This window comes from Euleptes europaea, chromosome 5, assembly GCF_029931775.1.
Source record: "Euleptes europaea isolate rEulEur1 chromosome 5, rEulEur1.hap1, whole genome shotgun sequence".
In the NCBI taxonomy this organism is placed as follows: domain Eukaryota; kingdom Metazoa; phylum Chordata; class Lepidosauria; order Squamata; family Sphaerodactylidae; genus Euleptes; species Euleptes europaea.
In genome coordinates, this window is record NC_079316.1 from 41,111,564 (window position 1) to 41,138,542 (window position 26,979).

Genomic DNA, 26,979 nt, shown 5'->3' on the forward strand with positions numbered 1-26,979 from the left:
TGTGTTAAGTGCCATCAAGTCGCTTCCGACTCATGGCGACCCTATGAATGAAAGTCCTCCAAAATGTCCTATCTTTGACAGCCTTGCTCAGACATTGCAAATTGAAGGCTGTGGCTTCCTTTATTGAGTCAGTCCATCTCTTGTTGGGTCTTCCTCTTTTCCTGCTGCCCTCAACTTTTCCTAGCATGACTGTCTTTTCCAGTGACTCTTGTTGTCTCATGACGTGACCAAAATACGATAGCCGCAGTTTAGTCATTTTAGCTTAAAGGGTCAGTTCAGGCTTGATTTGATCTATAATCCATTGATTTTTTTTTTTTTTGGCAGTCCATGGAATCCGTAACACTCTCCTCCAACACCACATTTCAAAGGAATCTATTTTCTTCCTATCAGCTTTCTTCACTGTCCAGCTTTCACACCTATACATAGTAATAGGGAATACGATGGCATGAATTAATCTAGTCTTGATGGCCAGTGACACATCCTTACACTTCAAAATCTTTTCTAGCTCCTTCATGGCTGCCCTTCCCAGTCTTAATCTCCTTCTGATTTCTTGGCTGCAATCTCCCTTTTGGTTGATGGTGGAGCCAAGAAATAGAAAGTCTTGAACAATTTCAATTTTCTCATTGTCAACCTTAAAGTTGTATAATTCTCCTGTAGTCATTACTTTTGTTTTCTTGATGTTCAGCTGTAGTCCTGCTTTGGCACTTTCTCTTTTAACTTTCAGCAGTAGTCGTTTCAAATCTTCACTATTTTCTGCCAATAATGTAGTGTCATCAGCATATCTCAAATTATGTTCCTCCCTCCAATTTTCACTCCACCTTCATTTAAATCTAATCCAGCTTTCCTAATTATATGTTCTGCATATAGATTGAAGAGATAGGGAGATAAAATACATCCTTGTCTGACACCTTTGCCAATTAGAAACCATTCCATTTCTCCATATTCTGTTCTAACTGTGGCCTCTTGTCCAGAGTACAGATTGCGCATCAAAACGATCAGATGTAGTGGCACACCCATTTCCTTTAAAACCAACCATAGCTTTTCATGATCCACACAGTTAAAAGCTTTGCTGTAATCTATGAAACACAAGCTGATTTTCTTCTGAAAATCATTCTCTCCAGTAACCAGTGTATATTTGCAATATGATCTCTAGTGCCTCTTCCTTTTCTGAAACCAGCTTGAACATCAGGCATTTCTCGTTCCATATATGGTAACAGCCTTTGCTGTAAGATTTTGAGCATCACTTTACTTGCATGAGAAATTAATGCGATGGTCCGATAGTTGCTGCAATCTTTGATGTCTCCTTTCTTGGGAATTGGAATGTAAATGGTTCATTTCCAGTCTGTGGGCCATTGTTTTGTTTTCCATATCTGTTGGCATATTCTTGTCAAGATTTTGATGGACTCCGTTTCTGTGGCTTGGAATAGCTCTATTGATATCCCATCTGCTCCTGGTGATTTGTTTCTCCCGATTGCCATCAATGCAGCTTTCACTTCACTTTCTAAAACTGTAGGTTCTTCTTCAAAAGGTTCTTCTTGGAAAGAACAGTACTTAGCTCACATAAATCTCTTTCTCCTCCAATTCTCATCCATCCATCCCTCTATCTCTATCTCTGTAAAGGTAGTACCCTGTACAATCACCATGTCATTACTAACCCATGGGATGTCACATCACAACATTTACTAGGCAGACTATCTTTACGGGGTGGTTTGCCCTTGCCTTGCCCAGTTGTCAATACTTTACCCCCAACAAGCTGGGCACTCATTTTACTGACCTTGGAAGGATGGAAGGCTGGGTCAACCTTGAGCTACCTGAAACCAACTTCTGTTGGGATCGAACTCAGGTCATGAACAGAGCTTTGACTGCAGCTTACCGCTCTGCGCCATGGGGCTCATATATATACCTTTACATAGAAAGATGTAGATGCAGATATAGATATGAATGGATAGGCAGATAGATGTATATATATATAAAGTGTTTTCCTGTTCAAGAGAGCAGACTGTGATTCAATTCCTCCCTGTGCACCTTAGATGACTTATTCATGCTGCAACATGCATGCATAGGGAAGAGAAGGAGTAATTGGGAGACTGTCTTTTGTATTTGCTCAGAGACAGCCTTTACCAGTGCTCCACAAATAATTGATAATTAGGGAGACAGCATTTTTAACATTGGGGTGGCGGCACAATGAGGAGGAAAACACTTTACATGCACGTGAACACACAACATACATGTAAGCACACATAGACCCAGGGTGGGTTTATGACGGAAATAACTGAATGTAGCTATGTATCATAGGAACAGCCTTATTCCACACATGTACCACAAAGGTCTGAACACATGGACTTTAGAATGACAAGTAGCATGCATTGTGGGCAGAGTTCTGTAACCTGCTCAAAGTTGCATCCATCTGTTGCCCCCATGGCTGACACCACCTAATGAAGGCCAACCTAGTAAAAATTAAAACACTGGCAGAATCCTAGAATGTTTCTAAAATTTTGTAGTGAAGTCACAGATTAATTCTTATTATGATTTGTTTTGGCTGAACTATGAAGTGCACATTCAGGTTCATGTAAACCTGAGGTGTAGCAACTGACTATTTTCCTGGGTGTGAATCAAGAAACAAATAATGACATTACTATAGAGATTAGGTACAAAGCCAGACATTGCTAAAAACAAACAAACAAATAAACAAAAAACCAGAAACATGTCTACTGCATGCAACCTGACAACTAATCTGCATTTTAGCCCCATTTAGAGCTCTAGTGTTTTCCTACCGAAAATCATCAATTTATATTCCTCTTGTTTTTATAAAGCAGGAGTAACAGCTTTCTAAAGGTTACTCTGTAGCCCACACAAAATAAATGAATTTGGAATTAAATAATTTCAAATCTAGATCAAGGTTATTGCTTTTAACAACAATGTCAGCTTTTACCAAAATGTTAGATATAGCTGCATAAATCACTAGCAACACAAATGATAAACGGTTTCTTCCGGTTTCCAGTTTCCAGTTTTAAGAAGTGAATCCAGTGCCTGCTCATCCAGATGTCTGATGACCCAGAGGATTTATGCCTTCAACACTGGCATTCACTCCAGGAACCACTGACCTTTTCTACTTGTGGTGTTGTCTGTTCAAATACATTCATAAGCACAGAATTTGCAAACTGTTTCAGATTAGAAACATCAATCCTTTCAAAACTGTTGTGTATCAAATGTAAATAATGTATAGATTCTGAGCTGGCACAGGGCATGCTGTTACTACATATTGCACAAAGATGTTCAGATATTATGCTCAAATGTTACCACTAGGGTTGTGCAAAAATTAAAAAAAAAAAAGATAAATTTCGGGTTTGGGTTTATTGGGCCCTATTTTTTTCAGTAAATTGGGAATAAGTCGAATACTCATACCACAGTGCAGGGAAACGAAGCCACTACTCAGGGCAACTTTCTTTTTGAAAGCAGGTTTTCATGGGGGGTGGGGGTTGTGATATTGGAGCCAGCCAAAGTTTCGACCCTAGGGGCTCTTCAGAAAGAGACTGCTCATCTGCGCAGGTGAGGAAGCAGCGGATCCCCAATCGGGGGGATCCGGATTTGTGGACCCGCGGGGGGGGGGAGGAGCGGGGGAGCAGGGCACGCGCCCACTTACCGGCGGCGCTGCCATCCGAGGCGGCGGCGCTGGTCCAAGGGGTCGGGATAGAGGGGCCGGCTGGCCCCACGGGTCAGGGCCGTGCGGGCCCTACGTGCGGCGGCCCGGGACGGGCCATGGCGGCTGCAGGCTCCCATCCACCCCCGCGGCCGGCCGCCCACCCCTTTATGTGGTCTGGCGGCCTGACCCAGGGGTCACGGGGCCGCCCCGACCCAATGGGCACGCTCCGGCCGGTGGGCCGGGGGGAAGGATATAAGGCAGCCCTCCCCCGGCCGCAGCCATTCTTCCCCCTCCACGCGGTTTGTTTTGCTTCCGCGCAGCCCCGCTCGCTCTCCACGCAGCCGGTTGCCGCTGAGATCCCCGCTCCTCGCTCTCCCCCCCATCACGCCACAGCAGCGGACCTAGACGACCGGTGTCTCTGCAACCCGCGCAGGACCACCTTGGTGAACCCCCATGCCAAGGGCAGGCCCGAAGCCGGGAGATACAGCAAGTGGGGCAACCGCAAGGACTCTTCCCGGCGGGTGTGTTGGGACTTCTCTCAGGGGCATTGCAACCGCTCGAGGTGCAAGTTCGAGCACATTTGCGAGTCGTGCGGCGGGTCGCACTCCAAGAGCAGCTGCTCCAAAGGGTCCAACAGCCTCCAGCCCTTTCGCGGGGGCCGGCCCCCTGACGCAGGGACGGGGGTGCCGGCAGCGCTGCGGTCGGGGGCAAATGAGGCGGCCTTGGTGGGGGGACTAGCCTGCACTCCAGTCAAGTTAGATTCGCTCCTGCCTTGGCTGGCAGAGTACCCCAACAATGGGGCGGCTCAGTTCTTGGGGGCAGGGTTCACCGAGGGTTTTCACATTCCGTTCCAGGGCCCCAGGGTAGCCATGCTCTCGGGTAACCTTAAGTCGGCCACTGAACTGCCGGGTGTGGTCGCGGACAAGATACGCAAGGAGGTCCTGGCTGGAAGGGTAGCAGGCCCCTTCGACCGCCCCCCTTTGGCCAACCTCCGGGTGTCCCCACTGGGTGCTGTCCCCAAGAAAGCTCCTGGGGAATACCGACTCATTCACCATTTATCTTTTCCATGGGGGGCCTCGGTCAACGAGGCCATCCCGCCTGAGCTTTGTTCAGTTCGTTACGCCTCCTTCGACCAGGCAGTGAAGCTGGTGCGGGCATGCGGCCGGGGGGCCCTCATGGCCAAATGCGATATAAAATCTGCATTCAGACTGTTGCCTGTGCATCCTGACGATTTTTGCCTGTTGGGGTTCCGCTTTGACGGGAAATGGTACGTGGACAAGGCTATGCCCATGGGGTGCTCAGTGGCCTGTGCTGCCTTTGAAGCTTTCAGCACATTTCTGGAGTGGGCCGTGATCAGGAAATCCGGGGACTGCCAGGTGACTCATTACCTGGACGACTTCCTGTTCATGGGCACAGCAGAGTCATCGGGATGCGCTGACCTCCTGCGCTCCTTCCATGACCTGGCGGAGGAACTGGGGGTCCCGTTGGCTCACGAAAAAACAGAGGGACCCGCCACCAGGTTGACTTACTTGGGCATTGAATTGGACTCGGTGGCGGGTACGTCCCGCCTCCCGTCCGACAAGGTCTTGGCATTGCGGGCGCTGTTGTCATTGTTCCTGGCCCTTAAAAAATGTACTCTCAAACAACTGCAATCACTGGTGGGCCACCTCAACTTTGCATGTCGGGTCGTCGCACCGGGCAGGGCCTTCTGTGCGCGCCTCGCCAGGGCCACCGCACAGGGGTCACGCCCTCACCACCGGGTCCGGATCACAAAAGGCATGCGGGTGGACCTAAAAGTGTGGGAGCAGTTCTTGAGCACATTTAATGGAACTTCCTTTTGGCAGGAACGGTGGGACATCGGGGATTCCTTGCAGGTGCAGTCGGACGCAGCAGGCGGGCTAGGGTTCGGCGTCTACTTCGAGGGGAGGTGGTGCGCACGGCGGTGGCCACCGCAATGGGCCGCTCAGGGCATTACCAAGGACCTCACGTTCCTTGAGTTCTTTCCAATTTTAGTGGCAGTCACGCTATGGGCAGTGGTGAGGATCATAAACAAACAGTCCTCTCGCTCCGAAAGGGTCATGCGATTGGTCCGCCGGTTCGTCTTAACATGCCTTGTTTCCAACATTTCCTTTACAGCTAGACATGTGTCCGGGGTGGATAACAAACTGGCGGATGCGCTGTCTCGCTTCCAGGTCGAACGGTTCCGGACCCTGGCCCCGAGGGCGAAGCCGGGCCCGAACAAGTTCCCGGAGGAGCTGTAGTCCCTTGGCGCAGAGCTATAATTGATGGGGTGCGCAACTCCGTCGCGCCATCCACCTGGCGGTCATATTCGGCAGTGGCCGAGTCCTTCATCACCTTCTCCAGCAACACCGGATGTCCAAGGGGCTGGCCGGCCTCGGAAGTCATGGTCCTGCGATACCTAACGGAGCTGAGGGAGCGCGGGTTGGCGCCCAGCACCATGGCAGGACACATGGTGGCCATTTCCTTTTTCAGCAAAGTGCATGGCTGCGCTGACCCCTGTGATTCCTTTATCGCTAGGAGGGCAGTAGAAGGCTGGAGACGGTTGGCCCCGCGGCTGGCTGACATCAGGAAACCCATCTCCCTAGACATACTGGCCGGCCTAATTGCGGTATTACCGCAGATCTGTTGGTCACCATACGAGGTCACCTTGTTCCAGGCCACCTTCACATTGGCATTCTATGGTGCCCTGCGGTTGGGAGAACTGGTGGCGGGGTCCGCCAGGGACATATCAGGCCGCGCACTGCAGTTCCACGTAGTAACGGTCCGAAAACGGGAGGTGCGCATCAGGGTGGCTCGCTCCAAAACCGACCAGGCGGGTAAGGGGTGCGTGCTCAGGCTCGGCAGGGCCCCTCGCCCTGCGCCCTGCCTCGTCAGGGCCACCACAGCCTTTGTTTCCATCAGACCAGTGGGGGGCGGGGTCTTTCTCAAGCATGCGGCGGGCACGCCACTCACAAGGTACCAATTCACGGGCGTGATGCGCATGGGGTTGTATAAGCTGGGCCTCAACCCCGGGGACTTCGCCTCTCATTCCTTCCGGATAGGGACGGCATCCACGGCGGCCGCAAGCGGGCTTTCCGTGGATGTCATCAAGTCCATCGGGAGCTGGCGCTCCCCCGCGTATAAGTCGTACGTCCGCCCGTTGGGGACGCTCTCTAACGTTTCTTATTGAGTTTCAGTGATTGGCTGGCGACACGGTGAACTCCGGACCGGGCACGGTGTCGCAGCAGCCCCTTGCCAGTGCAGCAGGAAGAGGAAGGTGCCGGGGCTGGAGGTGGTTGGGGGTCCACCAGTGGAATTCGGACGTGCGTCAGTAAGGCGCGACCTGCGGGCACCGGCAGGGGCGGTCAGACATGCCAGGATTGACGGCTACACCGCACCCCGCCAGGCGGCGGGGCGGGCAGCAGGTCATGGCGGCAAAGGGGTCCTGCCATGGGAGGAGCCGTGATCCCGCACACGGACCGGCCTCATCGGATCACGACCGCTGGACATACGGCAGCGGCTTGGCTGGTGCCTCATCAGGTCACGGCTGCTAGATACATAACAGCGGCTCGGTTGGTGGTTGCAGCATTAGGCATTGGCGGGAGACGCCCGGAGAGGCGGGGCTAATCTCTCCGGTCGCCTCTTGTGGCAGTTTGGGCATGGAGCCGGATCCAGTTTGGGGGAAAGATGGCCTGCGTGCCCCGCTTCCCATTCTGGGGACCCTAATAAGGGGTTTTGGGGGGAGGCCAGGAATGGTTAAGCCTGGTCGGGGGCTGCGGTTTGGCCTCCTCCCAAGTGGCAGGGGATCACATGACTGGCTGCCACCTGCGTGGGTCCCAGCATACTGCCATCTCAGGCTGCGCCCAGCAGGCGGGTTGGGCGCAGGGTGCGATCAGCTGGCAGTCGGGTCAGCTGATCCCTGGATCCCGCCCTACATGCTTGCCAATGCCTAACGCTGTAGTCAATAAAGTTGTGGCCTGTTTACTCCAGCCATCGAGTCTGTCTTTCTTGGTAAGATCGGGCCTTCTGCCCCCAGGGAGGGTCGGCCCCTGGGGAGGGGCGTCCCCCGTTCTGTTCCCTCCCCCCCATAGGGCTGGGGCCGCAAGTCTCCTTTGAAGACTGATGGTGTGTGCAGCTGTCGAAGCTGGTTCTTTTTAGTTGGAGGGTATATCCCTCCAGAGACGCCTGGGTGAGCCCCATCTTTTAAATAACCCTTATGCTTGATCCAGATTAACCCACTGAATGGTGATGGTTGGTCAGACCAAGTTGGCTCCTATTACATGACCTCTATTTCAAAACCAGTCAAAGATAGAAAATTGGTTCTTGTAGGTTATCTGGGCTGTGTAACTGTGGTCTTGGTATTTTCTTTCCTGACGTTTCGCCCGCAGCTATGGCAGGCATCTTCAGAGGAGTAACACTGAAGGACAGTGTCTCTCAGTGTCAATTGTGTAGGAAAACAAACTTTCAGTTAGGTCACAAGGTCTACCGAAAACCAACTCACACAGATCGCTACTTACACAAAAACTCCAACCACCACCCCCGACAGAAAAGAGGAATAATTAAAACAATAATGGACCGTGCAAGACAGATCTGTGAACCACAGTTTCTCAAGGAAGAAATTAATCATCTAAATCACGCACTGCTAGCAAATGGCTATTCCAGAAATGAAATCAGAAGGGCCATTAAACCAAACAAAAATCAGAAAACTCAGGAAAAACAGTCTCCCATAGGAAAGGTATCCTTGCCATTTATTAAAGGAGTCACTGATAGGGTGGAATTTTTTTTGAAAAAACATAACCTACAAACAGTGTTTAAACCCACCAAGAAAATACAACAGATGCTACGATCAGCAAGAGACAAAAGAGACCCCCTCACCTCTGCAGGAGTATATCGTATACCTTGCAGTTGTGGACAAGTTTACATCGGGACCACACAACGCAGCATACAAACAAGGATAAAAGAGCATGAAAGATACTGCAGACTTGGCCAACCTGAGAAATCAGCAGTGGCTGAACATGGACTGACCCAAACAGGACACAGGGTCTTATTCGAAGACACTGAAAGCCTGGACAATTCTACCAACTATTTTGTCAGATTGCACAGAGAAGCCATTGAAATTCATAAACATCAGCACAACATTAACAGAAAAGAAGAGAGTTTAAGAATGAATAAGGCTTGGCTTCCTGTCCTGAAAACCTCCAGACTAACAAAGACTACAGTCCACAATAGCCATGCGGATTAGCCTTGGATTGCATATGTTAACAGATCACTTCAGGATACAATGGTTCCACATTAACATACCACACCCTCATTAGCACATTATCTTGATACTTACAGGACAATGATTTGCACATTATCTTTGATACTTTGCAGGACAATGACTCAGCTCAAACCCAACCCCCTTCTGACTATATATTACTCTTCCTACACACTTGACACTGAGAGATACTGTCCTTCAGTGTTACTCCTCTGAAGATGTCTGCCACAGCTGCGGGCGAATCGTCAGGGAAGAAAATACCAAGACCACCGTCACACAGCCCGGATAACTTACAAGTACCAATGAACTCTGACCGTGAAAGCCTTCGACAATAAAGATAGAAAAATGGGAGAAAACACAGAGCCATGCATCTGAGCAAAGGTGAATAGCCAAACCCCCAAAAGCTAAATAATTATCCAGCTTTTATGGGAATCACCTATTTGGCTTTGGGCAGATTCCCAGGTTTTGATATTCAGTCTACCCGAATCCCAAATATTGCTGAAATGTCTAATTTCAGGTTTATTTTCGCTTCAAGTATATCGATATGCACAACCCTAGTTGCAAGGGGGATCTTTTAACTCTTATGCAGGGAATAACACTTGCAGAGGAAAAAAGGCATTTGGACAACAGGCGACACGAGTCCAATCTAGGGTTGCCAGACCCCTGACAGGGCAGGAGATCTCCCACTTTGGGGCCCCTCCTCATTCAGCTGACTGGCGGGGGAACTTATCAGCAGCACACTGAGACATAGACCTATGTTGCTGGCAACATGTAAAAATTACTTCTGGCGCTCACTGGAAGTGACATCATAACATTGCCAGCAAAGTGGGGGAGCTCTGGTATTTGGGCAAAAACTTTATGGTAAAAACACCTTCTACCATAATGTTTTTGCTCAAATACCAGAGTGTCCTCATGGCACTAGGGATGTGATGGTGAGTGTCGGAAGTGAAGTCAGTATGTCACTGGTGACAGAATGCTAGGCCTCAGTTACTGCCAAAACATTTCTCCACCCCCATCCCCTACCAGTTGCCTGTGGGTACCTGGAAACCCTAGTCCTATCTAGGAATAATTTACCACAGAGTTTTTGGCAGTTTCCATAGAGGTGTGACATCACTACCAGGGAAACCCAGAAGTAATCTGACACCATTGCTAACAGCACCCTCCCATGTCCCCACATCCTGCTGGTTGCTACATTGTGCCAGGCAAGCCTACACAACAGATATCAACTATATAATTGATTAGCCAGCTACATCAGTTGACTCAGGTATTTTCCAAATATCTCTTTAAAAGTTCTTCCTTGCACAGTTTCTAAAAACAAAACAGATTGTCTAACATATTTTGACAGACTGTTACACAATGGCAGCCCCTCAAAAAGACGACAGTCAACATATGTTCTAATCTGACCTCATCTTCTTTTGTGGCATAGCTCTGATAATTCCATGTACAACAAGGTGGACGTAGCTTCAACTCACTTATAGCCCATTCTTTCCTCTTATTTTGCTTAGCATAATTTTAAATGTTGGGATATTTGGAGAATGAATATTTGCAAACCCTGAGAAGAGCAACAGATCATTTACAATTATAGTATGCTAGCGGGGCTGAGTAGAGGATCATAGTAATTTGTGCATGTGAGCACATCACTCCAAAGTATAGTTATCATCATTATGCTAAAAATAAATTGAGACAGTGAAAGCTAAACCAATAAGAACATGCACTACCTACCACTTTCTCTTCCTATATTATTAGGGTTGCCAACTGCCAGGTAGTAGTAGATCTCCTGCTAATTCAACTGATCTCCAGCCCATAGAGCTCAGATCACCTGGAGAAAAATGGCCGCTTTGGCAATTGAACTCTATGGCATTGAAGTCCCTCCCCTCCCCAAACCCCGCCCTCCTCAGGCTCCACCCCAAAAATCTCCCACCAGTGGCAAAGAGGGACCTGGCAACCCTATATATTATGTAAATATAAGACAATAGATTTACATAAACTGGAATATTTAGAGGCTGTAGAGGCTTAAGTTAGAAACTAAATCTAACTAGATTTTGTTGTTACCACGGCACATAACAGTTTTTCTATTGGCTCAAGCAACTGAAATTACCAAATGTATTCTTATAGTTACTTTTCTGATTCAGGCATTGTACCAGCAAGTCTGAACAAATTAAAAGCAGCCTTATCGGGACACAGCTCCCTTTTCCCACAGCAGAAATCACTGAATCAGCTCCCACTTTGGGTTGGCTTACCTGATCAACCCCTTTCAGCTAATTGCTCTTCTTTAGCCTCCATAATCTCCCCCACTTTGGCCCTATTATTGTCACACACTCTCTTGTATTTCCATGCTTATGTACTACTGAAACTCTTCATCTTTCTCTTTTGCTTTCATTGTATTTAACATTAACATTATTTCTTGTTTTGTTGATACTTGCTCTGTCTTTAATTTACAGAATTTTTGGAACACTTAATGAACAGAAAGTGTGTGTGGGTATGTGTTGTTTAGCCAAAAAAATAATAAAAACAAATGCAAGTCCTTTTACAATCAACACCCCAATATTGTCCAATGTCCCTGTTAGCCAGGGACCACAAATCCCAAAAAGTGGCAGTATTTGCAGTAGGGTTGCCAGGTCCCTCTTTGAAACTGGTGGGATATTTTGGGGGCGGAGCCTGAAGAGGGCAGGGTTTGGGGAGGGGAGGGACTTCAATGCCATAGAGTTCAATTGCCAAAGCGGCAATTTTTTTCTAGGTGATCTGATCTCTATCGGCTGGAGATCAATTGAATTAGCAGGAGATCTCCTGGTACTACCTGGCAGTTGGCAACCCTAATTTGCAGCTTCATGGAAAGTGGATACTTGTTGCTAATCTTCTGAATATCTGTTTCAATGTGTTTATTTGCATTAACAAAAACACAAAAGGTGATATTTACTAGAATGCAAACTCCTCCTTGGAGTTTGCATTACTTACAAATAAGTAATCTAAGGCCATCTGGTTCTGTACTGGGACTTGGGCTAAGCTTCTGGTTCCTTTTTTTGCAAAACATCTGCTGTGATATTGCCAAGAGCTTCCATGGCTGTTGGTATATTAGTGATAGCACCTTCTAATTCCCCTGCCTCACCACACACACAAAGAATGCTTAAATAGTTAAGGATCAATGACTGCAATACATCTTGGGGAAGAAAACACTCCTTCGCCTTTGCACAACTTGTCCGACAGAATTCCACTTCAGCTGATGAGGTCGCGCAACCAATAAGTATTGTCTGTGATAAGTATTCTCTCTCTTTTTTGGTTTAAAATTCACTCTAATAGATTCCAGAGCTTATAAGGTCTGAGAGATAAGTGATCAAAATTTGTCTTACAGTAATTTCATAGTTTTATACCTGCTCTAAATTCATAAAAAAGAGAAAGAAATCATTTCTGCAACCTAGGGAAACGAATACATTGAACTTACTGTATATAAACTATTTATGTCTGTCTTAGTTCTACATCCTACATTGTGTTGTTCATACTATAGCAAAAGGGATTTGGACAACTGTGCACTGGTGAATTTTGCTGCAAACATATGTACATGTATATTTTCATCAGACATTACTATCTACACAGAATTACTTGCTAATTCCCATAAGGGAGCATGCAAAGGAAACATCATGCCAGATTGATTCATCTGTCCATTAAGGACAATAAAAATGTACTGTACTCTGTAAAAAAAAACAAAAAAAAAAAAAAAACATTTAAGCTCCTGAACAAATCAAAATATAGCACAACCTAGATTTGTTACCTCATATGCTCTTATCCTATGTGTACATTTATCCCAGTGGAATTTTTAATGCAGACCATAGTCAGACTTGAGCAATGCAACCCTAAGGGGGGCAGTTCTGGTGCGGCGGGGGTCAGCACAGCCACAGTGCCACCGCTCCGTTTCTTGAGTGGTTTGCTGTGCCACGGTGAGCAAACCAATCAGGGAAATTCCCCCAAGCCCGGCAAAACTGCTCTATGCAGTTCCATGGGGCCATGCCAACATTTTTGCTGGCAAAGGCATTCCTAGGGCGAAAAGGCTTAGGGAGCTGACTGTCAGCTCTGTCTCTAGGAATGCCCCCTATGGGGCTGGCACGAACCCTTGTGCCAGGAAAACATTGCCACCGTGGTTGCACTGGCACCCATGCATGGCGCTGCAGCACTGCTCCCCAGCACAAGTGGCATTTACACTGGCACAGGGGTCACACCACATCCAAACCCCTTTCGGCCTCCCCCTTAGGACTGCACTGTTAATTGGTCACAACAAGAAGGACTAACAGTAATAATAAAACTTTAGAATTACCATGGGTCCCAGATTGCTCTTGCAAGCATAACTTACAGCTCCTCCATGCAAACAGAATTCAGACAATATAATGGTGGGAATGAGTGGAGGATGAGGAATCAGTTGATAGAGGCAACCACTTATATGCCATTTATTTCTTCCTGATAGAAATGGACATCATTAAGGGATGCTTTAGTTGTTTCTAAGCAATGAGTTACATAGTTTTATTAATACTTTCCCTCACTTGCCTGTTGCTGAGGTCCTGATTTATGAGGCTACCAGGCCTAGGGATGAGCTTTGAGCTTATTTACTTAAACACAGCTTTTTTATTACTATTATTATTACAGTAATAGTTTCTTTAAATTGCATTCTTAGCTTGCAATATTTTTATCTACTTTGAGAAATGTGGACCATAAGTTAATATAGAAAGTTCAAAAATTATTACAGAACTGGCAATATTTTCTTTTTACCACCAAAGAAACAATCAATATCTCTGAAGAAACAGCACTGTACCAACCTTGCCATCCAGGTTTACACACAGGCTTGACTTCAACTCGCACCAAGACATCTTCAGTTGCACGTTTCTGCCCACAATCAAGAGCGGTTACCATTATCTCATACTGGTGCTGTTTGTCATAACTCAGTTTTTCAGTATTTCTGATGTTACCTGCAGGCAAAAAACAGGATAATGACAAAAAAATTGTTTACACTTAAGACATTATGCCCACACGCTTTCCGTAGTAAAGATTGGTAATAAGTACCTGCAGCATACAAAAAGGTCACTGAAAAAGGAAGAGGTGGCAGGAAGCTAGAAAAGGAGAGCAATACAAAGAGAAAGGAAAGAAATGACCTTCTCAGTCACTCCTTATTAGAGATGCCAGGTCTCCCACTCTACCAGGAGGCCACCTGGTCTCCTATCACATTGCCCACCAAGGGGAGGCCTGGTGCACTGGTGTTGTGACAATGCTATGGATGCCAGCCTCCAGGTGGGACCTAGGGATCTTCCAGATTTACAGCTCATCTCCAAACTACAGAGATCAGTTCCCCTGGAGAAAATGACTGTTTTGGAGGGTGGACTCTATGGCATTGTACCCCACTGAGGTCCCTGTTCTCTCCAAGCTCCATCCCCAAATCACTAGGAGTTTCCCAACCTGGAGCTGGCAACCTTACCCCCCTCCCAACCCCCTGCCAGTGGCCAGGGGAAACCTGGTAACCCTAGCCAGTGTTCTTATATAATTTCCAGCAAAAACAGGAAGTAACATGATGGACCCTCTAGCATTTATGCATCATGCATGCTGATACTCCTGTTACATGTAAATTAAATATGATACTAATGATGGCATGGAAGTTGGCTACAACTGATCTCCAAACCACAGAGATCAGTTCCCCTGGAGAAAATGGCTGCTTTGGAGGGTGGACTCTATGGCATCATACCTCACTGAGGTCCCATCCCTCCTCAAACCCTGCCCTCTGCATGCTTCACCTCCAAGTCTCCAGGATTTTCCCAACCCAGAGTTGGCAACCCTGAATTGAGAGCCTTTATTAAGAACAAAGAAAATGACACAAAACTGCAAGAAGGCTTCTGAGATCTCTGTAACTCGTTATCGGACTGAATTAAAAAAAAAAAAAAAACAGGAGAGGAAGAAAAGTAGGTATTTCAGATCATGATCACTGGTCTGATCCTGTATGGAGAGTCATACAGACTTGCTTATGAAATGCTGAGGCGCAGAGCTGATATCAGGCACATTTGGCCTTGTGGAACAAAGTCGGTGAGAACAATGACAGCCTCTGTTGTGACCATAAAAGCCAGTGGTTATGTCTCTCTTCGACAATGAAAAAAGCTGACAGGAGGAAAATTGATTCATTTGAAATGTGGTTTTGGAGGAGAGGTTTATGGATACTGTGGACCTCCAAAAACACAAGATACTGTGTGATGTAATCCTAGGGTTGCCAACCTCCAGGTACTAGCTGGAGATCTCCTGTTATTACAATTGATCTCCAGCTGATAGTTTCCCTGGAGAAAATGGCCAATTTGGTAATTGGACACCATGGCATTGAAGTCCCTCCCCTCCCCAAACCCTGCTCTTCTCAGGCTCCGACCCAAAAACCTCCTGCCGGTGGTGAAGAAGGACCTGGCAACCCTATGTAAACCCAATCCAGTTGTATGTGCATTTCACCTTGGTTGGTTTCCAAGAAAAACACAAGCAATGGCCTTATAGGGTTGCCAGGGCCCTCATCGCCACCAGCGGGAGGTTTTTGGGGCAGAGCCTGAAGAGGGCGGGGTTTGGGGAGGGGAGGGACTTCAATGCCATAGAGTCCAATTGCCAAGGTGGCCATTTTCTCCAGGGGAACTGATCTCTATTGGCTGGAGATCAGTTGTAATAGTGGGAGATGTCCAGCCTCTACCTGGAGGATGGCAACCCTACTGCTACAAGACTTGTGTTTGCAAAGGTCTGGAAGCAAACAAGTCTTCAAAAAGAAAGGGATTACTTAAATAAGAATAAAATTGTATATAATCTACTCAGGCATACAGCTTTTCAAATATTTCAAGATGTTAACAGAAGAATATTAAATCAGATGGACACTATACAGAGGTGATGATGTTCTTCATTTATAGGAATTATTGTGAATTTTGGTATATATATGATAACCTCTGTGTACAAATGACCACAGAATTTCAAAAGATTTTCTTTTGATTTTGTGTAGTTGAACTGGGAAAGTGAATTGGTGGTTGGGGGAACCTCTTTCTTCATCTTCTCTTTGGCAAATTTGACCAGCTTTTAAAAATGACACTATTGTGGAACCCGATGAAAAATAAAAATCTGCAGCAAGAAAATCAACCTGACAGAAGCATAGATGTGACAAATCACCTTTCCTGGTTACAAAGAAATAGCAGCGTTCACAAGAAAAGGGAAAAAAATGCAGGTCGCTTCTATTATCTGGAAGGATAGGGAGCCTTCTCTTTCTAAAACATTCTGTGTAATTAATGAGTTCAGAATTTTAATTCAGGCCATTTTTGCAAAATGACAGTTCCTCCTCAACCTGAACCTTGGAAAGTATAATATATGTTACACATTATTTACACTAACAGATTAAAGTTTTCTGTAGCCAACGAAAGTTTAATCTTTCTCATATCCTGAAGCTGTGCTCATTTTAAACAGGTATTCATGTTCTGTTCTGTATATTCTATAGTCTGACTAAAGTGGATTGAATGACTAAAATATTTCACTCAGAATATTGAACCTTTTGCTACCTGAACCTCTATAATAATTAGTTTGAGTCCTGAAACCAAATATATCAAGGAAAGCTGACTGGGTCCCATCCAACTCTTAAAAATACACAGAAGTAGCATAGAGAACACAACCTTAGAGACCTACCAACACAGAAACAAAGCATGGTAGATCAACATCCCAAGTGGAAATAACAGTTCAGATATTTCAGACAGGGTTAACTGACAAGTTGTAGGGCTAACTGAAACAGTAAACCTTATTTTTTTGTTAGTGAATGTGACCCACATTTCTCATTTATTGCATATGGTGGTGGAAAGTGTCATCAAGTCACAGCTGAATTATGGCTATCCCATAGCGTTTTCAAGGCAAGAGATATTCACAGTTGGTTTGCCATGCCTGCCTCTGCAAGCAACCCTGTATTTCCTGGTGGTCTCCCATCCAGGGACTAACCAGGGCCAAACCTGCTCATCTTCCGAGAACTGATGAGATTGGGCTAGCCTTGGCCATCCAGGTCAGGGCAAGTATACTGCATATACTTGTATTTCACAACAACAACAATTCCAAGGAAACAAAATAGTTTATCATATGATTTTTCCATGTTTTTTTTCCTGTAGTTTTAATGATCCTTTGAATGTAGACTCAATGTATCATCGAAGGCTTTCATGGTCAGAGTTCATTGGTTCTTGTAGGTTATCCGGGCTATGTGACCGTGGTCTTGGTATTTTCTTTCCTGACGTTTCGCCAGCAGCTGTGGCAGGCATCTTCAGAGGAGTAACACTGAAGGACAGTGTCTCTCTCTTGGTACTTTCTTTCCTGACGTTTCGCCAGCTGCTGTGGCAGGCATCTTCAGAGGAGTAACACTGAAGGACAGTGTCTCTCCAAAAGAAAAGAAAACACCAAGACCACGGTCACACAGCCCGGTTAACCTACAAGAACCAGTAGACTCAATGGTTTGTAGCTCTGCTCAGAGAATAGGAAGTGACTTTGCTCCCTTCACTGCAGCCTTCTGACCCATGAGGCTATTACTCAAGCAGATCCCATGATCCCAGGAATAAACTTTTCTGGGACCAAGATGGCTGCATGACTAGAAAGATCAGCAATCCTTGCATGGTCCTCACAGGATTCTTACGCTGATAGGTTGAGTCCTACTATTTCATTCCATCAACACCTACATATACGTCTAGTGCAATGCACCTTCTGCTGCTGTAAGATGCTATTGCCCGGAAAGTACAGGTGCTGAGGAACAAACCCATAGGATCCAATCCCCTGTCTTTGAGAGGAAATTAGGGTGCAAAAATATTATAGTCTGAATGTAGCTGTAATGTACCCAATTTCTTAACCATGGTTAGCTTGTTGAGAGTCTGCTTAGTATATGATAGGTAGTGGGTCTGTTGCAACTGAATTTAGGAACTTGCAATATGCAACTTGCAATATCACCATCCAGATAAGTGAAGCCTAGCAAACCTTCCCTTGAATTAGGGATCTTTTGCGGTAGTAGGTTACATTTGTCACAAGAGTGAATCATGTATACTGCATCATTTATTGTCCCACACTAGCCCTTATACCTAATCCCACATGTTAATTGTAATTCATATAGATTCATTCTATAAAACTGCTTATCATAAAGCTGCCAGACTAATACAAATTAAGATTTCTAGCTATATCTACAGACCACCATTCTTTTGTTGGTCAGATACAAGCCTTTGTTGGTCAGATACAAGAAGACTTCTATCTTCACAGACTTTCAATACCCCTGTTGATTCCTTGGTGATCTCTCTCTCTCTCTCTCTCTCTCTCTCTCTCTCTCTCTCTCTCTCTCTCTCTCTCTCTCTCTCTCTCTCTCCCTCTCCCTCTCCCTCTCTCTCTCTCTCTCTCTCTCTCTCTCTCTCTCTCTCTCTCTCTCTCTCTCTCTCTCTCTCTCTCTCTCAGATTTTTGTTGATTTTACACCTTCTGTTCCAGTCTTTGTGGTTGTGATAGGTCATATTCAGTGGTCAAATATCTACCTGAATTTGTCATAACTTACAACTCTCAAAGAGTCTCATAGACCCTGGACACTTGTAGCCAACTGATTTTTTAAAAATATACAAATTAAAAGCAATTGTGTGCTCATGGCCGAGCCACCATCTCCTTTTATTTGAAAACTGTGTTATTTAAGAGGCAATGAAAGAAGACTAATTAAGCATATGATCTCACTCGTTCTGCAGATATTGAATTCCCCTTTCAAATTGCAATGAAACCTCAAAAGGAAACAAAGTTTACATAAATTGTGCATATATAAATTTTCTATTAGCCTTCTTTGATTAGTGTATACTTGGTAGAACATTACTATGCTACTCCATGTATTTATTATTATTAGGTATCTTAGTTTTCTTAACTTTTCCTTTTATGCATATTCCCTTGTGTCTTCTGCTTTTGTTCTCTTTACTATTGTTTTACTCTTGATATGGGGGGACAATTCCCCAGACATTGCAGTTAGTTCAATCAACATTAGCAAGTTTCTGAAACTTGCATGGCATACTAACTGTCCCTCAAGACTTGGAAATCAAAATTCAAATTCAAAACCTTTAATGGCATATAGACTTGGAAATAACTAAACTATGCATTACAGCTGGTTTAGATTTAAATTTCATTAAATCCTGTTATAAAGGCATCTCAGAAAATTCTGGATATTTAAGAGTTTTTCTAAAATTTCTGGAAGGTTTTTAGGAGTATTCTAAATGGTTATTGATCTTAATTTTTAACAGATGACAGAATTATGCTATAGTTAACTCTAGCCTTACAAACACAGATACGTTCATGCAAAACAATTAAAGCATTTGGACTAAAAGCTTATCTTGTCCTACTCATGTAATGCCTGTAATCATTGTTATTATCTGAATGTACGCTTTTGTGTTCAGATTGCATAATTGCTCTTATGGAAAGGCTAGGCCTAAAGTATAAGAGCAGGTTTGAAATACTATGCATTCACGTGCACACACACGTGAGGGCTTTGGGGAGGTGGCAACCAGGAGTCAGGAGTCAGTAAATCAGGCTGTCGGTGTCTGATACAACCTTCCACCAAGACACGGCCCAGAATTACCTACGGCCTAAGGAATGTTCCCTGCCCCAGATCATGTAACCAGCTAAGGTGCTGCCTCAACCCCCACTGATAGGCCTATGCTAATCCAAAGGTGTCCATTATTGGGTCTTTGTATGTCTATGCTCTGTATTTTGTGTATTGTAACACCCCTGACCAGAGGTTATAAATGTTGTTGTAATCTTTTGTTCTGGTGTGTGAATTTACCTGCTTGTTTGAGGTAAACACAAATGACTGCATTTATTTTGGCCTAAATAAACAGATCGTTTAATCTTCCAACCTCCGGCTGTATTGTTGACCATTGGCTTCTACGTAATACAGCAGCACGTCATTCACAGAACCCAGACAATCTTAAAACCATGAAATTAAGCTTAAAGGATGAAAAATCAAAACTGTTTCAGATACAGGTTCTTCTGATTGAAACTTAAACATATTTGAGAAAAGAAAATTAATGACTGAATACCACACAATCTGACAATCTGGGTAAAACTTGGGGAAAAGCAGTTAAAATCATATTTAAAAAATATTATTTGTGTTCTGTTACAATTAGGAGAGTCACCTTTTTTTTTGGGGGGGGGATATTTTTCAGATTCAGGTTTATTGGACCTGAACATTTTCAGAAAAGCCAAAAAAAGCTGACTACCCATACCAGTAAATGGGTTTTTTTCCCGGCTTTTTTTTTGGGGGGGGGGGGATATTGGAAAATCTTCGGCTTCATTAAAATCTATGGGGATTTTTTCCAGAGTTCTGGGGAGCTATTTTTCAAGGTAGAGCCATCAAATTTTCAACATAGCTGCAGGTGACTCTCCTTAGAAGAACCCCCAGGTTTAGTGACGTTTGGGTCAGGGGGTCCAATTTTATGGGGCCTTAAAGGGGGTGCCACCATCTATCCAATGGAGTTTTCAATTTTTAAAATTTTTAACATCCCCCCTCCCTGTGCCCTTACACGGGCTGTGGTGTGAGAGATCCCCCTCTCTGAGTTTGCTTCTCCAAATCAGTTGCTCAGACGTTGATACAGAAACAATAGATTTATTGAAGCCTTCAGGAGATGAGACAGGCACAGGTAGAAAGTTGCAAGTGAGGGGCTATACGGGTTTACAGAATATATTGACTCCAGGGCACTGGGGCACTGGGGTTCACACTTATTGTTATGGGAAGTTACAAGCTTGGCATAATACAAAACATCAGACGGATCCCAGGAAGTCTGGTGCGGCTATCACACTTCCAAGGCCGCACCGGCCTGAGGGAGTACTGGCAGGAAGAACAGCGGGGGGGAAGATACATGGGCCATCAGGCCTGGCGCCTGAGACCAGAAGGTGTGAACTGCTTTTACGAGTTCACTGATAACACCGCAGGTGATGGAAAGCAGAGACACAAAGACAGAGACCCTCACATTCTGCCCCCCTTAAGGCCCCCCTCCGAGAGGACGAGGCTTATCGGGATAAGCGAGGTGGAATTCTCGGACCAAGCGAGGAGCTGCCATGTGGGGTGCGGCCACCCATTCGTCATGAGCGGAGCCAAGGTTTTTCCAGCGAACAAAGTAAAACAGTTTCCCTTTCTTCCATTTGGAATCTAAAACCTTGGATATTTCCAAATGGGTATCCCCTCCTACTACGGTAGGAATCTCATGAGCGGGAGGGGGGTGGAACTGGGGAGCTGCTACATAAGGTTTGAGGAGGCTTATATGGAAGACTGGATGAACTCCCTTGAGAGTCTTAGGGAGACTCAGTTCCACGGTAACCTCGTTGATTACTCTGGTAATGGGGAAAGGTCCTACATAACGGTCGCTCAGTTTTTTGCAGGGGCGAAGAGAGCGGAGGTTTTTGGTGGACAGATAGACTTGCTCCCCCACCTTGAGTTCCCATCCCGGAGACCGGTGTTTGTCTGCTTGTTCCTTGTACTTGCTTTTTGCCCTTTCCAGATTTTTGAGCAACCATGGCCAGGTGGATTTAACCACCTGAATCCACTCCTGAAGATCAGGGGTAGACTGGAGCTCTGGCGAGACGGGGGCAGAACCGAAAGGGCCAAAATCCGTCCCGTATATAACTTGGAAGGGACTAAAGCCGGTAGAGGAATGAGGCGCATTGTTGTACGCATATTCGGCAAATGGCAGCAGGTCGACCCAGTCGTCCTGGTGGAAATTTACATAGCAACGCAAATAACATTCTACTACCGCATTTACTCGTTCCGTTTGACCATCCGTTTGGGGGTGATAGGCGGAAGAAAGGCCCTGTTCCTCCACTCCCATTAACTTTAGGAAAGCCCGCCAGAATTTGGCAACAAACTGGACCCCCCGGTCGGAGAGGACCTTCCTCGGGATCGAGTGTAGCCTGAGGACGTGCGTGATGAACAGTTTAGCTAAGCCCTGGGCTGAAGGAAGACCTGCACATGGAACGAAATGAACCTGTTTGGAAAAGAGGTCTGTGATAACCCAGAGAACCGTTTTCCCCCGACTTGGAGGTAGGTCGGTGATAAAATCCATGGCGATGACTTCCCAGGGACGGGAGGGGTTCTCAAGCGGTTTGAGAAGCCCCGGGGGTTTTCCCATCCGTTTCTTGGCTGTGGCGCAGGTGGGGCAGCTGCGCACATACAACTCTACATCAGATCTCATACCGGGCCACCAGAATTGCCTTCGAACCAGGTGAAGCGTTTTTATGAAACCAAAATGACCCGCCAGCCTGGCCCCATGTACAAGTCCCAATACTTCTTTGCGAAGGGAAGATGGGACATATAGTTTCCCCCCTTGCACCCACCAAGTGTTGGTTCGTTCCAAGCCAGTGGGGAGGAGATGGTGCTCCTCCTCCTGTAAGGAGGCGTCCCGGAGTCGCTGTTGGAATGCTTCCGGGATACCTTTGAGCGTAGGGGGGGTCTCCGGTTGGCGGGCTTGGGATCGGGTGGTGACGGCCAAGCCAGGGACTTCCCCTCGCTGTTCGGGAGTGAACAGGGAGTCGACGGGGCGATCGAAATCGTTGCGATACTGGGGAAGTCGTGACAAAGCATCAGCTAGGGCATTTTCTTTGCCAGGGACATGTTTGAGGGTGAACCGGAATTTTGCAAAAAATTGGGCCCACCGAATTTGTTTGGCATTGAGTTTTCTAGCTCCCTTGAGAGCCTCAAGATTCTTGTGATCTGTGCACACTTCGAACGGCAGCTCGGCCCCCTCTAAGAAGTGTCTCCATATGGTAAGGGCATGTTTGACCGCTGCTGCCTCCTTCTCCCAAATGGCCCAGTTGATTTCGGACTGGGAAAACTTCTTGGAGAAGTAGGCGCATGGCCTCAACCGTCCCCCCTCATCCCTCTGCAATAGGGCCCCGCCCATGGCTACATCCGAGGCATCCACCTGCACCACGAAGGGCTTGGTGCAATCCGGATGAGCCAAAACGGGTTCGGATGAAAAAAGTAGCTTTAAACGTTCAAAAGCTTGCTGGCACTGGGGAGACCATTGCAGACGGGCTGAGGGGAGTGCGGCGCTAGCCCCCCTGTCCTTGGTACGCAACAGGGCAGTGAGGGGAAGCGCAACTTGGGCAAAGTTGGGAATGAAATTCCGGTAAAAGTTGGCAAACCCCAAAAACTGTTGAAGTTGGCGGCGGGTAGTGGGGGTTTCCCAGTCCCGCACCGCCTGGACCTTGGCGGGGTCCATTTCCAACCCTTGGTGGGAAATCACATACCCCAGAAATGTAATAGAAGGTTGGTGGAATTCACACTTGGACACCTTAGCATACAGTTTGTGCTCCCGCAGCCGCTGGAGCACTTCTCGCACTAGGCGCACATGTTCTTCCATGGTCTCAGAGTAAATAAGAATGTCATCGAGAAATACCACCACCCCCCGAAACAGTAAATCATGCAAAACTTCATTAATTAATTGCATAAAGACACTCGGAGCCCCCGAAAGTCCGAACGGCATGACCAGGTACTCAAACATCCCAAAACAACTGGAAAAGGCCGTTTTGGGTTCGTCTCCTTCTTTGATGCGAATGCGGTGGTAGGCTTCTACCAAGTCCAGTTTGGTGAAGATTCGGCCCTCCTTTAATTGTGCTAGAAGGTCAGGAATAAGAGGGAGGGGGTAAGCATTAGACTGGGTGACTGCGTTCAGTCTGCGAAAGTCAATACACAGTCTTAAATCTCCCGTCTTTTTCTTTACAAAGAAAGCTGGGGCTGAATAAGGAGCCTTGGAGGGGCGTATGAAACCCCTCGCCAGATTGACATCCAGATAGTCTCGCAATACAGTCTTTTCACTAGGGCTCATGGGGTAAACCTTTCCCTTAGACAGTTTGCCTTCCCCTACAATCTCGATGGCACAGTCCGTTTCTCTGTGGGGAGGCAGTTCGTCGCACTCTCTAACATCGAAAACATCAGTAAACTGCGAGTACTCAGAGGGTAATTGAGGAGAGACTGGGGCGGGGGACCCTACCAGTGCGGCGGCTGGAGTTCTGAGTACCCGTTCCTTGTCATGCAACCCACAGGGGTTTTCGGGGAAGGAAAGCACCCGTTTAACCCAATCAATGGAGGGATTGTGTCCCCTTAACCAGTTCATCCCTAACACCACAGGGGTTACAATAGGGGCGATGGTGAAATACAACCGTTCCCAATGTTCCCCCACGGACATAATCACGGCTGCAGTTCTGTGGGTCACAGGGCCCCGTTTAAAGTCACTCCCGTCCATTTGGGAAAAACGGAGGGGTCCCGGAAGCCGCTTGCGCCGGACACCCAACTTCTTGGCAGTTTCCTCATTTATCATGGTGCGGGCACACCCCGAGTCGACCAACGCGGGGACCTCTAACGGGGGACCCCCTTTGGGTAGGGACAGATGAACACGCACAAATACATTGTCCTCTTGGGCGCTTACCATCGGTGGAGCTCCTTGCACAACGATAGGGACGGTCTGCTGCGGAGCCCCCTCTACAGCAGACCGACGGCGTTTTTTGCCGGCTGTTCCCACTCTTCCTCCTCGCTGGAAGAGGGGGACGGGGTGGTGGCTTCCGGGGAGCCGTCCGAATCAAAGACGGTATTTGTAATCCGGGACCCCGATGGGACCGTAGAGTCGGATGCCCCATCCTGGGGGCGCGCGTGGAGAGCGGAGGGTGCGCCGGAGCGCCGGCTCAGTGGTCCACTTCTGCGGCGAGGCTGGCTGTTGGCGGCCGGTTTCGTCGGCTCGGCCTGGGTTTGGCGGGGGGGGGTCGGACGGCCTGAGCGAGAGGGGCATTGCGATGCAAAGTGACCCTTTCCCCCGCAGATCAGGCAGACGCCGGCCTCGAACCGCTTGCGGCGTTCCGCGGCCGAGAGACCCCCGTCACCCCCTTGCCGGAGTTCCCGGCCACGGTCACCTCGGGGCCTGGGGTCTCGCCCAAGCCGTTGCTTGGACAAGTTCAGGAGTTGTTTGCGATTCTCGATGTCAGCAGCATGGCGAACCCAACCTTCCACATCCGGGGGGTTCCCTTGCATGAAGGCCCAATGTTGGAGGTCTGGGTTGAGACCCTCCCTGAAACATTGTACCAAGGTAGCTTCACTCCAGTCCAGAATTCGGCTAGCCAGTGACTGGAACTCACTTGCATACTGCGCCACCGACTTAGTCCCTTGGCGCAGTTGCATCAGGGAGGCTTTAGCCCGCTCACCCAGAGTCGGGTCCTCAAAACGGTTTCGGAGTGCTACCATGAACTCGTCCAGGGTTCGCAGCACCGGCGAGCGGAGTTCATACTGCAACACCATCCAGGCAGCCGCCTCCCCTTGCAGTAAGGAAGCCACGTACTGCACCCGGGACTCCTCAGAAACGAAGGTTCGGCCTTGTTCCCGCATAAAAATGTCTACTTGGACCATAAAAAAGGTCAACTGGTCTCCCGACCCGTCATACGTGACTTTCAGGTCCCGACGGGCCGGGGGGGCAGGGGTTGCGGGCGGAACTACCGGCGCCCCGTCTGGGGGAGCACCGGCTGGAGGTTGCAACTTCAGCGCATCTAGGGTCGTGGCCATCTCACCCATTACGCGTTGCATGATCTCCATCTGCTCCTGCATAGCCCGGCGGTCTTCCTGCCACTGCTTTCGTTCTTCCTCCATGAGGGCCTCTTTGCGGGCCGGGTCCCCTTCGAGTCCCGTGCTGGGGAAGGCCAACCGGCGATCCTTCGCCGCAGTCCGCGAGAGCGACCAGCCCTTGGGAGAGTCCAGCCAATAAGTAAGCCCCCGGGGACGTCCGTCCCGATCTTGGTCGGGGGCGCGACCCTTCGGTTTCTTTGGCTTGGCTCCCTCCTCCTTCGGGTCCGGCTTCTCCGGCTCGTCCGGTTCCTTGGGGGCATCGGGGTTAGGGGTGGTGTCCTCGTCGGCTGACATTCTGTCCAAAGCGGTACAGCTGCAGTCCGAGAGGCAAGGACTTGCAACTTAATGTGAGAGATCCCCCTCTCTGAGTTTGCTTCTCCAAATCAGTTGCTCAGACGTTGATACAGAAACAATAGATTTATTGAAGCCTTCAGGAGATGAGACAGGCACAGGTAGAAAGTTGCAAGTGAGGGGCTATACGGGTTTACAGAATATATTGACTCCAGGGCACTGGGGCACTGGGGTTCACACTTATTGTTATGGGAAGTTACAAGCTTGGCATAATACAAAACATCAGACGGATCCCAGGAAGTCTGGTGCGGCTATCACACTTCCAAGGCCGCACCGGCCTGAGGGAGTACTGGCAGGAAGAACAGCGGGGGGGAAGATACATGGGCCATCAGGCCTGGCGCCTGAGACCAGAAGGTGTGAACTGCTTTTACGAGTTCACTGATAACACCGCAGGTGATGGAAAGCAGAGACACAAAGACAGAGACCCTCACATGTGGGAAAGCTGAAAAGACAGAAAAGGCCAGCAATGTTTTGGCCTTTTTCACCTTTTTGGTTTCATCCAGATTGCCACTTTTTCGGTTCGGCATATCCGAATGCACACCCCTAATGACAATAAATATCAGGAACACAGCAAATACTAGCACTTGTGTAAGGCTTAACGTAGTATGAGGCCAGTGGATATTTCAAAATTATTATTGTAGTTACTACTACTACTACAAGAGGGGAACCCATGAACACTCATGGGAAATGAAAAATCCTAATCCCACCCCATCAAGTATACTTGTTCCCCAGCTTTAGTTAACTTCCCTTCTACCACCTCTGCCAACTGTGACTCTTCTCCTCAATGCCTTCTTCTATTACTAGCCACTTACATCTACATGTCCTCATCCTTCTGGCCACTGAATTTTCATGTCCTGTTTTGGATTGTTACAGAATTCCAAAAGGCTCTCTAAACTATTTTTATGTTACATCTTCACTTGTATAGGCATCACAATTAGCCTTTTAAAAGTTTTATCCTCAAATTAGGCAATTTAAATATATGGGCCCCCATATATATCCTGATATATATATCCTGAATTCTGGTTATTCCACTAGCTTTGAGAGCCCTTTGTGAGAGCTATGGCTAACCCCATTTTGCTGATCTTCGATCTGCACAGGGGGCAGACTTC

At 47.3% G+C, this 26,979-nt stretch overlaps 1 protein-coding gene across 1 annotated transcript in view; it reads right to left on the bottom strand.

The window, feature by feature from the left end:
* Positions 1-26,979, bottom strand: part of CLSTN2 (calsyntenin 2) — a 451,209-nt gene that overhangs the window by 71,475 nt on the left and 352,755 nt on the right. Inside the window, exon 5 of the mRNA XM_056849471.1 lies at positions 13,703-13,852. Coding sequence (XP_056705449.1) covers positions 13,703-13,852 — 150 coding nt within the window. The remainder of the gene's footprint in view (positions 1-13,702; positions 13,853-26,979) is intronic.